The 17,068-nt window shown below is 41.3% G+C and overlaps 1 protein-coding gene across 1 annotated transcript; it reads left to right on the forward strand.

Annotated features, from left to right (window-relative positions):
• The first annotated feature begins 2,283 nt into the window (after positions 1-2,283).
• On the forward strand, positions 2,284-9,998 carry LOC121886791 (protein phosphatase 1 regulatory subunit 3C-B-like). The gene is made up of 3 exons (XM_042397121.1): positions 2,284-2,512; positions 5,584-6,035; positions 8,567-9,998. The coding sequence occupies exons 1-3, from the start codon at positions 2,502-2,504 to the stop codon at positions 9,151-9,153; spliced, it is 1,050 nt and encodes a 349-aa protein (XP_042253055.1). The 5' UTR covers positions 2,284-2,501; the 3' UTR covers positions 9,154-9,998.
• The last annotated feature ends 7,070 nt before the right edge of the window (positions 9,999-17,068 follow it).

A 17,068-nucleotide genomic window follows, 5' to 3' on the forward strand; every position in this document is an offset into this window, starting at 1 on the left:
CTATGAATTATTCTGAACACACATGCAGTGTGGAAAAGAAAGCATAATTTAATTAAGATGTTCTTCCACTGCACAGTTTGACCCACCTCGTTTTGGCACCACAAAATCATCAAACAAACGACAATTTGACATCTTGTTGGGTTGTATATTTCAGTCTGAGGTCGTCAATTAATTGTCGAAAATATTCTAAATGCAAAGTCCACTTCTGTAGCTGGTGACAAAGTCAAAAACACTGGGATTATTTAAGTAAGTGCACCTGTGTTATGAATCTGCACACTCAAATGTTATTCATAGAGCCCACTGTGAAAGTATTGAAACACTCAGTCCATGGAGAAATGCTCAGAGCCCGTATTCAGAAACTGTGCCTTTAAACAAGCTGTTTGGAATTCCGTAAGGTTGTGATGTTACACCTATACGATCAGAGTTTCCTTTAACTTCGTCCTCCGACAGCACCCCCCCGCCCTTCCTGAAAGAAACAAAATATGCTTATTTATGTTTTTTTACCTAATTTATGTGCACTAGTTCCATTTCAGCTCAGTGTGAGAGTCTCTATTGCATTTTACTGTCATCTATGGTCATGCTAGTTTCTCTTCTCTGCTCCGTCTGTGTTTCACCGAGGGCGGGCTTAGCCCCTCCACACACACACGGAGCGGAGCAGAAGAGAGACAGACAGCGGAGGAAACGTTGTGCAGTTGTTGGATGCCAGGAAGCAAATTTGTCATCAAACAGCCTTCCAAACGTTGGATAACATTATCCTCATCGGTGGCCATCGCAATTTATTGGTGAGTTTTACCCAAAGCCCTGGTTTTACCTAACTACATCAGGCTAGAATAGTGCGTCACTCAGAAAACAGTCAACCAATCAGAAGAGAGGAGCATTGAGCAGACACAAAACAGCCTGTTTCAGGCTGAGTGGGACAGAAGCTGCATCCATGGCTTGTAGAGCTGTAACAAGGTACTTTTAGACCATAAAAACATGCAAATGACTGTAAATAGACCACAAAAATGAAAATATTAAACTGGGAGGGGGGTATAATATGACCTAAAAAACATCATTAATATGTTCCAAAACTAATATCATCCAACCAAAACACCAGAGAGAACTGCCTGAAAGTCACATCCTGCGGTCTCTGATGTTTGAGCAGAAGTTTAAGTGTTACATGAGAGTTTGACAGCAGACTTCAGTTTGGGCTGAATCACCATAATAGGACTCTGTGCTCTGGGTCATTTAAATATTTTTTTCTGCCCTCTGTGTTGTCTGACAGGACTCTCCATCCTGAGATCTGCTAACTCCTCTCATGCCAACATTTCTCTTCAGCTAAAGCTTCAGTCACATTCACCTTCAGTTCAGTGAAACTGAACTTCAAACGGTTCAAAACAGGAAGTGATGTAACAGTTTTGATGTAAGCAAGTAAGCAAACTGTATTCTTATGTTGCTTTTCAAATTACATTTTTCACAGGAAGAAGACAAGGGGAAAGAGGGGGATAGAAGACATCGATATAACATAACATTAATTAAGTTACAACTCAGTCAGTAAAAAGACAACAAAAACAAACCAGAAGCTACAGAGCAACAGATGTGTTGCATCAAAATTGTTTCATGTAAACATCAAATTTACCTACAGATTAATTTGGCAGCAACACATTCTCAATCTGCTGACATCTCACAACTTCAAAATCCATGAAAACACAAGAAGAGACCAGGACAAAAACTGAAACAGGTTACATGTAATGACCCGTTTATCTGATCTTATATACAGAGATGCATATTTCCTGTTCTATTTTCTGTCTATAATAATCTGTAGTAATATATAATAATCTATAATAACCTGCAGTAATTTGAGTTTTGTCAGAAGTCTGTCTTAAAACATTTGTGTGTAATTATTCGTGCTTTAGTTTAATTCAGGTTTTTTTTTTAACCTGCTTTGTTTTAAAACGTGTCTTTGATAATATACAAAAGTTTTCCATAAATATTTGTTATTATTAGTAACATTATTATTTAGTTTACTCAAGTTCATCTAAAAACATTTATTTTTCTTTACTCTCTTATATACACATATATATAATATTTTAAACATATAAAATATAACAAATATGTTCTTATCATTATATTGTATTATATAAATCAGCTTCAGGCTCCTGGCAGTCTGAACTCAGGGACTAAAATTCAGGTTAAGTTTCCGGCCAGCTGTTACGTCACTGCTTTTTTGGCTTCTTAACGATTGGCTGAGAGAGTGAGCAGCTGACGTTCCACGGCGCTGATTGGCTGTTACACATCTCTCTCTGTCTCTCTCTCTCTCTTCCTATCTGTCCTCGGGGGGCGTGACGGAGCGCGCGGAGCGGACAGACTGCGGCTCTTTTTCTCTAAAATGGCTGAAATGTGAAACGAAAAGAATAAAAACAGAAAGAGGAACAGAAAGCAGGAGGTTTCCGGTCTGTTGTTGTGGTTTCTGTTCGGACTGGCGCGGATTCTACTGGATTCTACCGAGACTGAAACTTTCAATGAACTGCAGGTGAGAGAAAAGAAACTGCGCCACAGCAGCAACATGTCGGTCTGTTCCTGTTCCTCCTGTTCTACTGACCTCTACTCATCTTCTACTGACCTCTACTCATCTTCTACTGAGGTCCAGTTTAGTGTTTACTGAGTTTAGTTTAGTTTGGTCATTTTCATCTTAGAAAACTCAAATACATATTCAAAGAAATAATAAATAAACAATAATAAGTCATTATTCTTGAAGCAGTGACAAACAAAGCAAGTTTATCCTGACTGGAAATGTTCAGGCTGAAGCTTCAGCTTATTGACATACATTATACTGGACAGTGTCATGAAAACCTGGTCCAGGTCTGAGTGCTGGACCCCTACAGTGAGGGGGTTTGGTCCAGGTCTGAGTGCTGGACCCCTACAGTGAGGGGGTCTGGTCCAGGTCTGAATGCTGGACCCCTACAGTGAGGGGGTCTGGTCCAGGTCTGAGTGCTGGACCCCTACAGTGAGGGGGTCTGGTCCAGGTCTGGGGGCTCTGTCATGCTGGCATGGTTTGGGTCCACTTGTCCCCATAGAGGGAAGAGTCACTGTTAATCAATACAAAGTAGTTGTGGGAATATCTTTGTGAAGAACGGTGTTCATCCCTCCAGAAGACTTCAGAGACTGAAGAATCAATAACAAGGCTGATGAACATCATTGATCATAAAGATCTTCCTCATGTGGTGTTGTGATGATGATGATGATGGTGCAGAGCGCTGTCTAACACGTCAGCTGGGTTGAGATCTGGTGACTGTGAAGGTCATAACATATGATTCATCCTGGAAGAGACCACTCCCATCAGGATAAAGCTGATCACTCACAACTACTTTGTATTGATTAGCAGTGACCCTTCACCTCTAAGGGGACAAGTGGACCCAAACCATGCCAGCAGAATGCCCCCCACAGCATCACAGAGCCCCCAGATGTATGTATGTTGTATAAACCCAAAAGTCCCAAACAAAGTTCATACACACATTAATGTTCAAACCTCAGTTTTATATTTGTTAATCATCTTATCTTTAAATGAAGTGTAATACACGTCTTTTATTTCCTCTGACTGATAAACATGTTTGTTTAGTATTTGTTCTTGTAAACATGCAGATTCCTCTCAGTTCGCTTCAAACAGCTTCTGGATAAAATCCAAAGCATCTTAGTTTTTACTTTATTCATTCTGATGAACGATCATGTGAGTTTATAAATGATATGTTGGTTGGTTTGTGATAATCAGCTGTTTATGATCCTTATAGTTCTGCTCTGTAGCAGGAAAATGTCATTTATGTTTCCCCAAACCTCCACACAGTAGTAGTATTGCAACGGACCGCTCATGTTCTACTGAGTTCTACTCACGTTCTGCTCTTACAGGGTTCTGTCTCATTGTATTTATTCCTTTTATTGAATTTAATATTTATTATTTCACCTTCCAGAGTGAACTGACCACAGAGCAGTTTGACTTATTACCTCTGATGACTTTAAATTGAAACGATTTCTAACATGGAAGATATGAGAAGAAGTAAAAACAGTAGAAGCTCGTGTGTTCTGCAGGAAATAATCCAGATAGACAGAATATTATTCACAGCCGGATGAACGTACAGAAACATACAGAAGATCAACTGTGTCACCGCCAACACAAAGAGGATTAAAGAACATCTGCAGTCAGATTTATCGCAGTAAATCAGGTTTAACATGTCAGAGGCTGCAGATAGTTTGTGCATTAAAATGCTTTTTTTAATTTTAGGAGAAATGAATCAATGATTTGAAAAGAACATTTGTATAAAGTTGAAGGCTTCATGTTTGATGATATTTCAGACCGAACACTGTGTGTGAAATAAATACTGTGTATATATGAGCTGTTTGTGCAGGTTTATCAGTCAGTTTAGTTCAAGTTGTTGATACAAAGTTTTTCACTTCCTGTGATGCAGTAAAGATGAAGACCTTGAGATGTGGTTGAAAGTCAGTAGTAATGTTCAGCGTGGACGATTTTGTTTCATAAAACTGAAATAAAACAGAACAGACGTGTATATGTGTGTGTGTGTGTGTGCTGACAGGTTGCTAGGTTACAGGTGTAAAAAGTAAATAAAGCAGAGTTATATCACTAAAGAGAAGTTAAATATTCTTTATTTCTAGTCTGAAGTTCTGTATTTGTCTCCATGTTTGGATGAACTGATCTACTAACTAGTATTGTGTTTGTATCAAAGTCTGATATATCTGAAGAAAACCCGTCAGTGAGTCACACCGCTGCACTGGTCACATGTTCCTTCATCATGAAGAGTTTGGTCACGTCAGTTTGTTTAGAAACGGATCCAAAGACTAATAACTGTGATAAGATTGTCACATATCAGAACTTGTTGACTTTGTGCCACATTATAAATATCTCAAAGACCTTCAGTACAAAGTCCAGAGGTTGTGATATGAAGCTGTGAACAGAACTGTTCCTGCACATGCTCAGTGGCGTCTGCCCTACACACAACCGCTCTACAGAGACTGAAAACATGTTAGATAAATACTTTATTTATCACAACGGGAAATTAAAATGCTACAGCAGCCACCTGACATAAATCTAATCAAAATACAAAAACAAAGAAGCAAAAAAGGCAAAAGAAACAAATGCAATTAAAGGCTAAATTATATATATTATTAGTCTTTGGAGCCGTTTCTAAACAAACTAACGTGATCAAACTCTTCATGATGAAGGAACATGTGACCCAGTGCAGCGATGTGACTCACTGACGTGTTTTTAATCAGATATATCAGCTTTGATACACACACAATACTTGTTAGTAGATCAGTTCATTGTTGGTTTGGATCCAAACATGAAGACAAACGTAGAACATCAGCAGAATGATCCTTTTAACAACACAACCCAACATCAGTGGCAGAGGACAACACCACAGATCTTTCACAGATGCAAACTTTATGCATAATGTTCTGTCTCATAAATCTGAACATTGAGAACACGTTCTGGCTGCAGACGTCAGTAACAGTGGTTCTAGTATGGAGCCATGTGGAACACCAGATCTCTCTTCTTCATGTCTGGAGGACTAAAGCTGTGTTCTCTGTCTGCAGGGTTCTCCACATCCTGAACCCTCGCCACGGGGGTCCGTCTCCCATCATGCCCGTCGACATGGCCGTGAGAATCTGCCTCGCCAGCTCGCCTCCTCTGCGCTCCTTCCTCAGTAACTATGACAACCGCTGTTCTTCCTCTGCAGCCGCTCTACTGCCGCGCTGCCAACCACTGCGACCGTGTCTGGCTTCTGGTCGCTGCAGCGACACCTTCGCTAGCAGCAGCATCACCACGGCAACGGCGGCCTCAACATCAGCGTCAGCAGAGAACAGCAGCCAGGCGTGGCTGAGGAAGAAGAAGAAGAAGAGCGTGGTGTTTGCAGACTCTCAAGGTCTGGCGCTGACCGCCGTCCACGTCTTCAGCGAGTCGGAGGACGACCTGCTGAGCGAGCTGCAGTTCCACCTGACTGAGCTAGAGGACGCCACAGGCAGACTACACCTGGGAGACATCACAGGTGACTCAGCTGAAGAACAGCAAATATTAATTAATATATAATATTAATACTCCAAGTATTTTCTCAATTTATCATTTTGTCTATAAAATTACAGTAAACAGTGAAAAGTGTCTGTTAGATCAATAGTCCAGAATTCAAAGATGTTCAGTTTATTATCACGTATGATGAAGAAAAACTGTGAATCTTCACATTTTAGAAGTTACCAGCAAATATTTGTCAGTTTTACTTAGAAAATGACTAAAACAATTATTTAATTATCCAAATAGCTGCCTATTAACATGTTGAACGACTAATCGTTGCAGCTTGATATTTATCCAGCGAAACATTATCTAGTTCCAGTTTCTCAACTGCAAACATTTCCTGTTTTTCTTTCTTATTCTTGAAGTAAACTGAATATTTTTAGGTTTTGAGGTGCAAGCTGATCTTCTGACATTTCACAGACTAAACAATTCTCAGAGAAAATATTTTACTGGATGAAGGAAACAATCTTTAGTTGCTAAACTTTATTCATGCAGAAATAACAAAGTGCTTCACGAGGAGAAGAGAGGAAATCGAACATATAAGAACAGGAAGAATTCATTAAAACCTTTAAAATAAAAGAACTGAACTCAAGAGAAAGTCAAAGAAAACAGCTGGTTTAAGATGTTTTGTAATTCATCACCTCTAGTTCTTAGACCCGAGGCTCCACCGAGAGGTCAGACAGCCAATCACTAATCAGCCAGCTGTCTGTTGACCCGCCCACCTGCTCTGATAGGTCGATGCTGGTCATCATCCAGAGTCAGACATGTTCTGATTCATGAGGAAACAACTCAAGAAGCTGTCTGCTGTTGAATCTCTTTAAATGTACAGTACAGACCAAAAGTTTGGACACACCTTCTCATTCAAAGAGTTTTCTTTATTTTCATGACTATGAAAATTGTAGATTCACACTGAAGGCATCAAAACTATGAATTAACACATGTGGAATTATATACTTAACAAAAAAGTGTGAAACAACTGAAAACATGTCTTATATTCTAGTTTCTTCAAAGTAGCCACCTTTTGCTTTGATTACTGCTTCGCACACTCTTGGCATTCTCTTGATGAGCTTCAAGAGGTAGTCACCTGAAATGGTCTTCCAACAGTCTTGAAGGAGTTCCCAGAGATGCTTAGCACTTGTTGGCCCTTTTGCCTTCACTCTGCGGTCCAGCTCACCCCAAACCATCTCGATTGGGTTCAGGTCCGGTGACTGTGGAGGCCAGGTCATCTGGCGCAGCACCCCATCACTCTCCTTCTTGGTCAAATAGCCCTTACACAGCCTGGAGGTGGGTTTGGGGTCATTGTCCTGTTGAAAAATAAATGATGGTCCAACTAAACGCAAACCGGATGGAATAGCATGCCGCTGCAAGATGCTGTGGTAGCCATGCTGGTTCAGTATGCCTTCGATTTGGAATAAATCCCCAACAGTGTCACCAGCAAAGCACCCCCACACCATCACACCTCCTCCTCCATGCGTCACGGTGGGAACCAGGCATGTAGAGTCCATCCGTTCACCTTTTCGGTCGCACAAAGACACGGTGGTTGGAACCAAAGATCTCAAATTTGGACTCATCAGACCAAAGCACAGATTTCCACTGGTTTAATGTCCATTCCTTGTGTTCTTTAGCCCAAACAAGTCTCTTCTGCTTGTTGCCTGTCCTTAGCAGTGGTTTCCTAGCAGCTATTCTACCATGAAGGCCTGATTCACACAGTCTCCGCTTAACAGTTGTTCTAGAGATGTGTCTGCTGCTAGAACTCCGTGTGGCATTGACCTGGTCTCTAATCTGAGCTGCTGTTAACCTGCGATGTCTGAGGCTGGTGACTCGGATGAACTTATCCTCCGCAGCAGAGGTGACTCTTGGTCTTCCTTTCCTGGGGCGGTCCTCATGTGAGCCAGTTTCTTTGTAGCGCTTGATGGTTTTTGCGACTGCACTTGGGGACACTTTCAAAGTTTTCCCAATTTTTCGGACTGACTGACCTTCAGTTCTTAAAGTAATGATGGCCACTCATTTTTCTTTACTTAGCTGCTTTTTTCTTGCCATAATACAAATTCTAACAGTCTATTCAGTAGGACTATCAGCTGTGTATCCACCTGACTTCTGCACAACACAACTGATGGTCCCAACCCCATTTATAAGGCAAGAAATCCCACTTATTAAACCTGACAGGGCACACCTGTGAAGTGAAAACCATTTCAGGTGACTACCTCTTGAAGCTCATCAAGAGAATGCAGAGTGTGTGCAAAGCAGTAATCAGAGCAAAAGGTGGCTACTTTGAAGAAACTAGAATATAAGGCGTATTTTCAGTTGTTTTACACTTTTTTGTTAAGTACATATTTCCACATGTGTTAATTCATAGTTTTGATGCCTTCAGTGTGAATCTACAATGTCAATAGTCATGAAAAGAAAGGAAACTCATTGAATGAGAAGGTGTGTCCAAACTTTTGGTCTGTACTGTATAATCTGATCTTGTTTTCTGGTTTGAGTTCTCCTGACCGTCTGTTTCTCCTCCAGACTTAGCTGATGGGGGGTTGGGCCTGGTCCTGGACTTCACCCAGCCGGCTGCAGACTACCTGGACCTGAGGAACCGGCTCAAAGCCCAGCAGGTTTGTCTGGAGACGTGTTCAGTCCAGGACCGCCTGCTCTCAGGCACCGTGCAGGTCCGAAACATCTGCTTTGAGAAGTCCGTCTCAGTCCGGATCACCTTCGACTCGTGGCGCTCCTTCCAGGACGTTCCCTGCCACTACCTGAACAATGTGTACGGCTGCCCCGACATCGACACCTTCGACTTCTCTGTGATGGTGCCGGAGATCCTTGAGCCGGCCGACAGGATGGAGTTCTGCATTCAGTACCAGACTCGGGACCGGACCTTCTGGGACAACAACCTCGGGAACAACTACCGACTGGTGGTGACGGATCCACACGGCAGCCCGACACGGATCCCTGAGAGCACAGCCGGGCTGCAGGTCCAGAGAGACGGCAGTGGGGAGGAGCGGCAGGAGAGGGAGTTTGATCCGTTAGGAAGCCCCAGGACGTCAGCAGGGATCTTCTCAGAGTGGCAGAGCTGGGGCCGGGTCGAGACCAGCGCCCCCTACTGGTGAGACCACCACAGAATGTGTTAATGTGCTCTCACAGGACTTCAGCTGCACTGAGAAGTTATTCCAGATGTTTGTAGAGGACACTGCAGACTGCTTTCACTCGTCACTTTAGCTCCCAACATGAGTTCATTTGAGTCTTTTGAAGACGAGTGTTGACGTCTGGACGGACTCAGGATAACTGTCACTTTAACGTCAAACTGTCTCGGCATAAATCTGTCGAACTCATCACGACACTCGAGCAGTTGGTCAGCACAAATCTTTTCAAATTTGCACCCAAAAACCAAAACCTGCTGAGGACCGAATGGATGAATCAGACGGAGACATGGGAGACCTCTCGGGAATACTTAACTTAGATACACAGGGATTCCTTCATCGATGCTCACAGCGTCACCTTTTGAAATATGCAAATATAACAAGTCTTTCCACAACATGACTGAGCAGCAGGAAGACGAAGCTTTGAAAAAGCATCAGAAGACTTGAGAAGTCTCACACACACGTATTCAGAAGTGCTTTTCTTTAAAACCTCCCAAACATTCATGAGGCCTTCTTGTGCTTCGTAAAGCTTCTTTGTCATTTCTGAAACTCCCCAACGTCAGAATCCACGTGGCTCCACCAGGATTCAGTTTCATCGGCCTTTCAGGAGAGTTTCATCTGGATTTAAGAGGACTTTGAGTGAAGAGTGTGAAGGATTAATTCCACGTTAAACTGCAGGGCTTCTTATTAGACCTTTAACAATTAGTCGATAAATAGATTAGTTGCCAATTATCAAATTAATCGTCAACTATTTTGATAATTGATTACTTGTTTTGAGTCATTTTTTAAGAAAAAATGTCCAAGTTCTCTGATTCCAGCTTCTTAAATGTGAATCTTTTCTGGTTTCTTCAGTCCTCTGTGACAGTAAACAAAACAAGACGTTTGAAGACGTCATCTTGGACTTTTGGAAACACGGATCCACATTTTTCACCATTTTCTGCCATTTTCTGGACCAAACAACTAATCGATTAATGGAGGAATAACGGACAGATTAATCGATAATGAATTTAGTTGCAGTTCTTCTTCATATTCTTCACAACAGCATCACAGCTGAGAGATGCAGGGATGTTTAATCAAAGGATTACATGCAGATATGGCGTGTTTCTCACCTCATGCAGCTTCCTCTTTATTTCCTGCATTTTAAATGGTAACTTTCCCTCCACACTTCAACAGAAACCCTTCAGGAGGAGACCAGCAGGACGGCTTCAAGTCCTGCAGCAGCACCAGCCTGAAACACCTGAACCTGTCTGACAGGCAGGTGTAAAACTTCATAAACGTTTGGACTGAATAATGAATTCTTCAGACTTGGTTGGGGTTGTTCCGGTGTTAAACCTTGATGCCTTTAGGTGACCTGACCCGGTCCGGCTCTGTTGACCTGTGTGTTCTGTCCAAACCTGCATGTCAAGTCTGCAAAGCACAGTGGACATCCAGAGATGGACTGAAGATCTCAGCATCCGTGTATCCATGGCAACAGCTGAGGTCTGGTCCCCTCGCAGCCACAGTACATATGACCAAAGTCCAGAGGGGCCACATTTGAATTCAGCATGAAGACCTTTTTATTTAATTCATATTGTTTGATTGGCAGCAGGAGCGACGCGATAAAGCCTCAAAATAAGATCTAGATTCATCATTTTAACTGATTTTTTTAAATTTCAGCTGCTAAATGCAGAATTGAAACTTCATATTGTTTTTAGACAGTTGAGCAAGAAAACTGAAGACTGTGGTCATTATAATAGAAGACAGGTGATCCCACAGCAGCATCAGTCCCTCCAGGACTTGAGCTAACGAAGCCACATGTCACAGTTTACACAACTGTTGGTGAACATTTACCTGCTCATGGTAATAACTTTAGATTTTTTACACAATGTGCAAAAACAAATATTCAAATGACCGAGTTCATTCCATCTATCACCCAGAGAGACCAAACCTGTGACAGATAACAAGATTCTGACCAATCACAGACGGCGGGCAGAGCTCCACACCTTGATAACTGAGGCAAAAACAATAATGACTTTCTTCTATTTGGTCTTTCAACTCTTTGCCATCATTATATTACTCAGGCCAAACAGGGTCTAGAGTGTGAAGCCACCCTGCAAGGTTTCTTTTCCCCCTAAAACAGTTTCCAACATTTCCCACAATGCCTCAGTGTCCCGGGGTGTAGCTGTGACTGACATGAGAAAGATAAAGAAGTGATTCTTGTTTTTACTGTTTTTTCTTCTGTAGTTTGAGTTGTTGAAGTTAAAATTCTCCACTTTGTACTCGTTGCCTTCGTTGTAGAGATTCAGGAAATTCTGGTTAAACATCCAAAACTGCAGCTGTTAATCAATTAATTGATCATCAGATAAAAAATCTGCAACTATTTAATTGTTTCATTAAATCAAAAATGCCTCTCAAGTTTCAGCTTTCAGCAAGTCTCAGTCTTTGATAATAAATCTGAAGTCTTTTTTGGACCAATGATTAAACAAAACAGGCTCTGATGACATCACTTCTGTCTTTATGGACATTTTTCACTGTTTTCCAGCATTTTACAGTTCAAACTATTGAGATAATAATCAGCAGATTGATTGGTAATGAAATTAATAGTTGCAGTGCTAAAAACAGCCTATGTTGGAAGCAGGATGCACTGAAATCCAGATGCTGGGAAAGAAAGAAAGAAAGAAAGAAAGAAAGCAAGGAAGGAAGGAAGGGAGGAAGGAAGGGGGGAGGGAGGGAGGAAGGAAGGGAGGATCTGCAAAGCAGGCAAAGTTCAGTTACAGGTCTGTGATGGCTGAACAACGTGGGTCCCAGTCATCAGTTGTTGGGCAGATTAGGACGTTCTGGTTGCTGACTGTCAACATCGACCGCAGCTTAAATTCAGCTCCTGCAGCGAAGCCGTAGAAATCACATGACCACAGCGTTCAGAGGACGTTACATTCACTTCGAAAACATTCAAACATTTATTTGGTTGTATGTTTGTTCTTCCTGTTCGCAGCTGTAAGAGGCCACACCTCCTCCGTGCCCAGGTGAACCTCCTCCAGGTGTTGCTATGCAGTGTAATAATGGTAGTCTCCCACTGTAGTCTTGTTGTCATGGTAACTTCTGTAGGTGGAGGGAGAGAGAGAGCTAAAGCTAAACCCGCACTTCCTGTTAGCTCCTGTAGCCATACCAGTTTAAAAGCCTTTACTAAGCTAAGTGTGTGTGCGTGTGTGTGTGTGTGTGTGTGTGTGTGTGTGACAGGAAGTTGAAGGAGGCTGAAGGGAAATGAAAAGTGTTTTAAGTGTTGTTGAATATTTAATAAACGTGTTGAAGTTGTTGTCGACTGCCAACGTGACCTGAATGCAACACGTCAGTTAGCAGTTAGCTCGTGCTAACTGGACGTATGTGTCTTAACCGAGCTAAGCTAGCCGGATGCTAGCATTAGCAACTGTACTGTAGACAAGGCTGTAATGTGAAGTGCAATGTAATGATGATGTCATGATGCAGGAAGTGATGTAAGCAGGAAGTGGTTGACTGTTCCTTTTGTGTGTCCTTTAAGAAATAAAGTCTAATGTTTGTAGCAATGTCTCCTTCTGGTTTATTGTTTTTCTTCCTCCAGATGTTCCGACTAGAGCTGCAGTTAATTGATTAGTTCTAGTAATTGTTTTGAGTCATTTATTTAAGAATAATGTCTAAAGTCTCTGATTCAGCTTCTTAAATGTGAATGTTTTCTGGTTTCTTGAGTCTCTATGACAGTAAACTGAATATCTTTGTGGACAAAACAAGACGTGAGGACGTCAGCTCAGGCTCTGGAAAACAGTTCAGTTTCATTAGTTTTAAACATCATTGAGTAATTAAAGCTTAACGGAGTAAACATTGGTTTGGTGAGATGTAAAAAACCCCAAAAGCTCTCCGAAAGACGTGTCACCAAAAAATGAAAACCAACAATAATGACAAAAAAGGAAAGTTAATAAAAGACAAAAACAGTTGAGGCAGAAACTGGGCGGTGATGAAGCTGAAGCTGGAACAGCAGCAGAGTGAAGAGATGAAACCTGACAGAGCGGCACAGACACACACATGATTAACATTCCTCTTTTTATCTCTGATTACTGTCCAGCTGACTGAAACTTCAGCCGGAGAGGAAGAATCTCTTTATGTTCCTGCAGCAGCGTCCTGACATCACAACGTGTTTCCATCAGCCGGTTTACACGCAGACTTTCAAACATCTGAGAGGAAAAAGTTTAACACTCAGAAATGTTTTTGCTCTTTCTGAACTGTTCAGGTACAACAGATTTATTGATAACACCAGATCAACTGTTTGATTGTGATCTGTTTAATCTCACTGACAGACAGTCTTTATCAAACTCTCTTCAGTTCAAACAGCTTCATCTGACATAATCAACATGAATACACAATATTAAAAATGATGGATTGCAGAGAAAGTTAAAGATGGCAGGAAGTTGTGACTGACAGCTACAGACGGTCTGTGATCTCCCTCACTGTATTTTAATGCAGCTGACTTCATGTACAGTGCTGCTTGAAAGTTCATGAACCCTTTAGAATTTGCTCTATTTCTGCATAAATACGACCTAAAACGTGATCAGATTTCCATTCAAGTCCTAAAACTAGATAAAGAGACATCAGTTAAACAAACGAGACAAAAACTTTATACTTGTTCATTTATTTATTGAGGAAAATGATCCAAGGTTACGTATTTGTGTGTGGCAAAAGTATGTGAACCTTTAGGATTATCAAGTCATTTGAAGGGGAAATTAGAGTCAGGTGTTTCAGTCAATGGGATGACAATCACATGTGAGTCTGGGAGACCCTGCCTTATTTAAAGAAGAGAAATCTGGGTCTTCACTGTCTGAGCTTCACAACACAGGTTTGTGGAAGTGTGTCATGGCTCAAACAAAGGAGATTACTGAGGACCTTAGAAGAAGAGTTGTTGATGCTCACCAGGCTGGAAAGGGTTATAAAACCATTTCTGAAGAGTTTGGACTCCACCAGTCGACTGTCGGGCAGATTGTATATAAATGGAAGACATCCAACACCATTGTTACCCTCCCCAGGAGTGGTCGAACAACAAAAATCACACCAAGAGCAGGTGTGTAATAGTCCAGGAGGCCACAACGGACCCCAGGGTAACATCTAGGAAACTAAAGGTCTCTCTTGCAGTGGCTACAGTCGATGTTAATGAGTCCACCATCAGGAGAACATTGAACATCAATGGTGTTCATGGCGCAGTTACAAGGAGAAACCCACTACTCTCCAAACAGAACATTGCTGCCGTCTACGGTTCGCTCAAGACCACGTGGAGCCAGAAGGTGATTGGAACAATGTTCTGTGGATGGATGAGACCAAAATCAAACTTTTCGGCTTGAATGAGAAGCGTTCTGTTTGGTGATGAGCAAACACTGAGTTCCATAAGAAACATTTTCAAATGTCCAGGTAGCCGTCTGTGAACTGAAGCTCAACAGAAAGTGTGTCATGCAGTAAGACAACCAAAGAATGGTTAAAGCAGAAGACAGAGTCCTGACCTTGATCCAGTAGAAATGCTGTGGAAGGACCTGAAGCAGGCAGTTCATGGTGAGAAGCCCATGACATCCCTGAGTTGAGACTGTTCTGTGAGGAGAAGCTGATGTGCAGAGCTGATAAACAGTTATTGGAAACATTTGGTTGAAGTTATTGCTGTAAAAGGGGGTCACATCAGTTACTGACAGCAAGGGTTCACATACTTTTGCCTCATACAGATATGTAAGATTGGATAATTTTCCTCAATAAATAAATGAAAAAGTTTGTTTTTTTTGTCTCATTTGTATAATTGGGTTCACTGTATCTAGTTTTAGGACTTGTGTAAATATCTGATCATATTTTAGGTCATATTTATGCAGAAATACAGAAAATTCTAAAAGTTTCACAAACTTTCAAGCAGCTCTGAATTTGTTCTCATTTACATATTTTTTTCTGTTTCTGTTGTCAGACGACTGAAGTGTGAAACTGATTTAATCGCAGCTCATAAACTCTACATGTAAACCAGCTCTCAAGAAACAAAAATCAACATGAAAAACGATTAATGAAATCGATGAAATGATCAGTCTGAGGTGTGTTTCCATCCACCTGTTTTCATTCTGCACATTAAACAACCTGCGAATATTTAAAACAATCTCTGCATCCGTGTAAAACAGTTTCCTGCTGTTTTGCATCGGTTGAGCTTTGACCGTCGCTCTTTAATGACGGTGGTTTATGGTTAATGGTTTTACGGCAGCGACTGGAGAATTAGTTCATTTGCTGATATTTGGAAACAAACATTCAGGATATTTTACTTTGAACATTTTGTGGTTAAAGAGACGAGAGATAAATAAAACATTTAGAGGGTCAGAAAGACCTTCAGTCCATCAGTTATAATCATCAACATGAAGACTTCTCTCTCACAATATTATAAATGTATTTAACTGTAAAATTATGACTTTGAAACTACTGAATAACAACCTCTCTGAGTGGCCCTGATACATAAGACACTGATGTTCATCAACAGTGGAACGAAACAAGCAGTCAGAACATTTTCTTAAGATGTTTTCTTAGAGATGTACTGAACACTATAACATGTTTTTTAAGCTGTGAACTAAATGATACGACTGTACTGTGATGAAACACATCAATGCTGGTGTTAATATTGACACTGACACCAAATTATTAAAAAAAAGGCATTTCATGGGCTGAAAATGGCTCGACCTGTCATCAGCTGTTAAAAATCAGCTCTGAAAAGGCGGGAACAATGCTGATGTAGAGTCGACTGTTTGGGAGTTCTCTACATCGTGAAATCTATATAACTGATAGAATGATAACCCCCCCCCCCCCCCAGCTGATAACTGCAGGAACAGACAGGCGGAGAGTTGAAGAGCTGCAGGGCGAAATGCAAAATGACTTCTGCTTTAAATGTCGTCGCACAGTTTGTCTTCCTCTCCTTCCTCCTGCCTCACACAGCCACGCTCCCCCCTCCTCTCCCTCCTCTCAGCCCCCTCGCCCACTCTTTAGCTTTTTTAGAAATGATGCAGTTGAGTTGGGCTCAGACCAGCGGTGCAGTTACACAGCTCCTCACAGAGCAGCTCACATCACTGTTCAGCTGAAGCTGAGTTTTCCTCGTTCACGCTGGAACGTCACGCTGGTGTTTTAACAGCTACACACTGTTTTTTTTAAAAAAGCTCCTTTTTTGGAGAGAAAAACAGTTTTAATCTGTACGGAGGCTGAAACTAAAAGATGTGATTACAGATTGAATCAGCAACAAACCCTCATGTTCTGCTTCAGTTCGCAGCTTCTGTGTGAGAGTTTCCATTCAGAGATTATACAGTTATGTAACAGGAAGAACACACACACACGCTCACACACACACACTCACACTCACACACACACACACACACACACACACACACACACTCACACTCACACTCACACACACACACACACACACACTCACACACACACAGTAGATTTAGATCTACTGTTGATCCACAAACACTGACATCCCTCCATCCTGCAGATTATCAGCTGACTGTAGGAAATATATAATAATAATAAACTTTATTTATACAGCACCTATCACATGCAGGTCAAATATCAGCTGTTGAAAGTTTCACATCACTGACTGAAGTGATATAAACAGTCTGGAGGCTTTAACATGGAGGCTGCGTGTCATCAAACACCAGAAGAAGAGAAACTGCAGATTCTAAAGTTACACGTCTGTCACTGAAATATGTTTCTTTAAGTCCTCCGTTAATCTTTTCATATTTGTGTTCATTTTCTTTTTTAAATAAATAAATAAACACCCTCCTTATGAACATGTATTTAATATTAGTGCAGGGACAAATATCATGAACTAGTAAATATGAATAAAATAATAATACATAAATAACTTTCACATTAGAGTCAA

The sequence above is a fragment of the Thunnus maccoyii genome, chromosome 20, assembly GCF_910596095.1.
Source record: "Thunnus maccoyii chromosome 20, fThuMac1.1, whole genome shotgun sequence".
Classification (NCBI taxonomy): Eukaryota; Metazoa; Chordata; class Actinopteri; order Scombriformes; family Scombridae; genus Thunnus; species Thunnus maccoyii.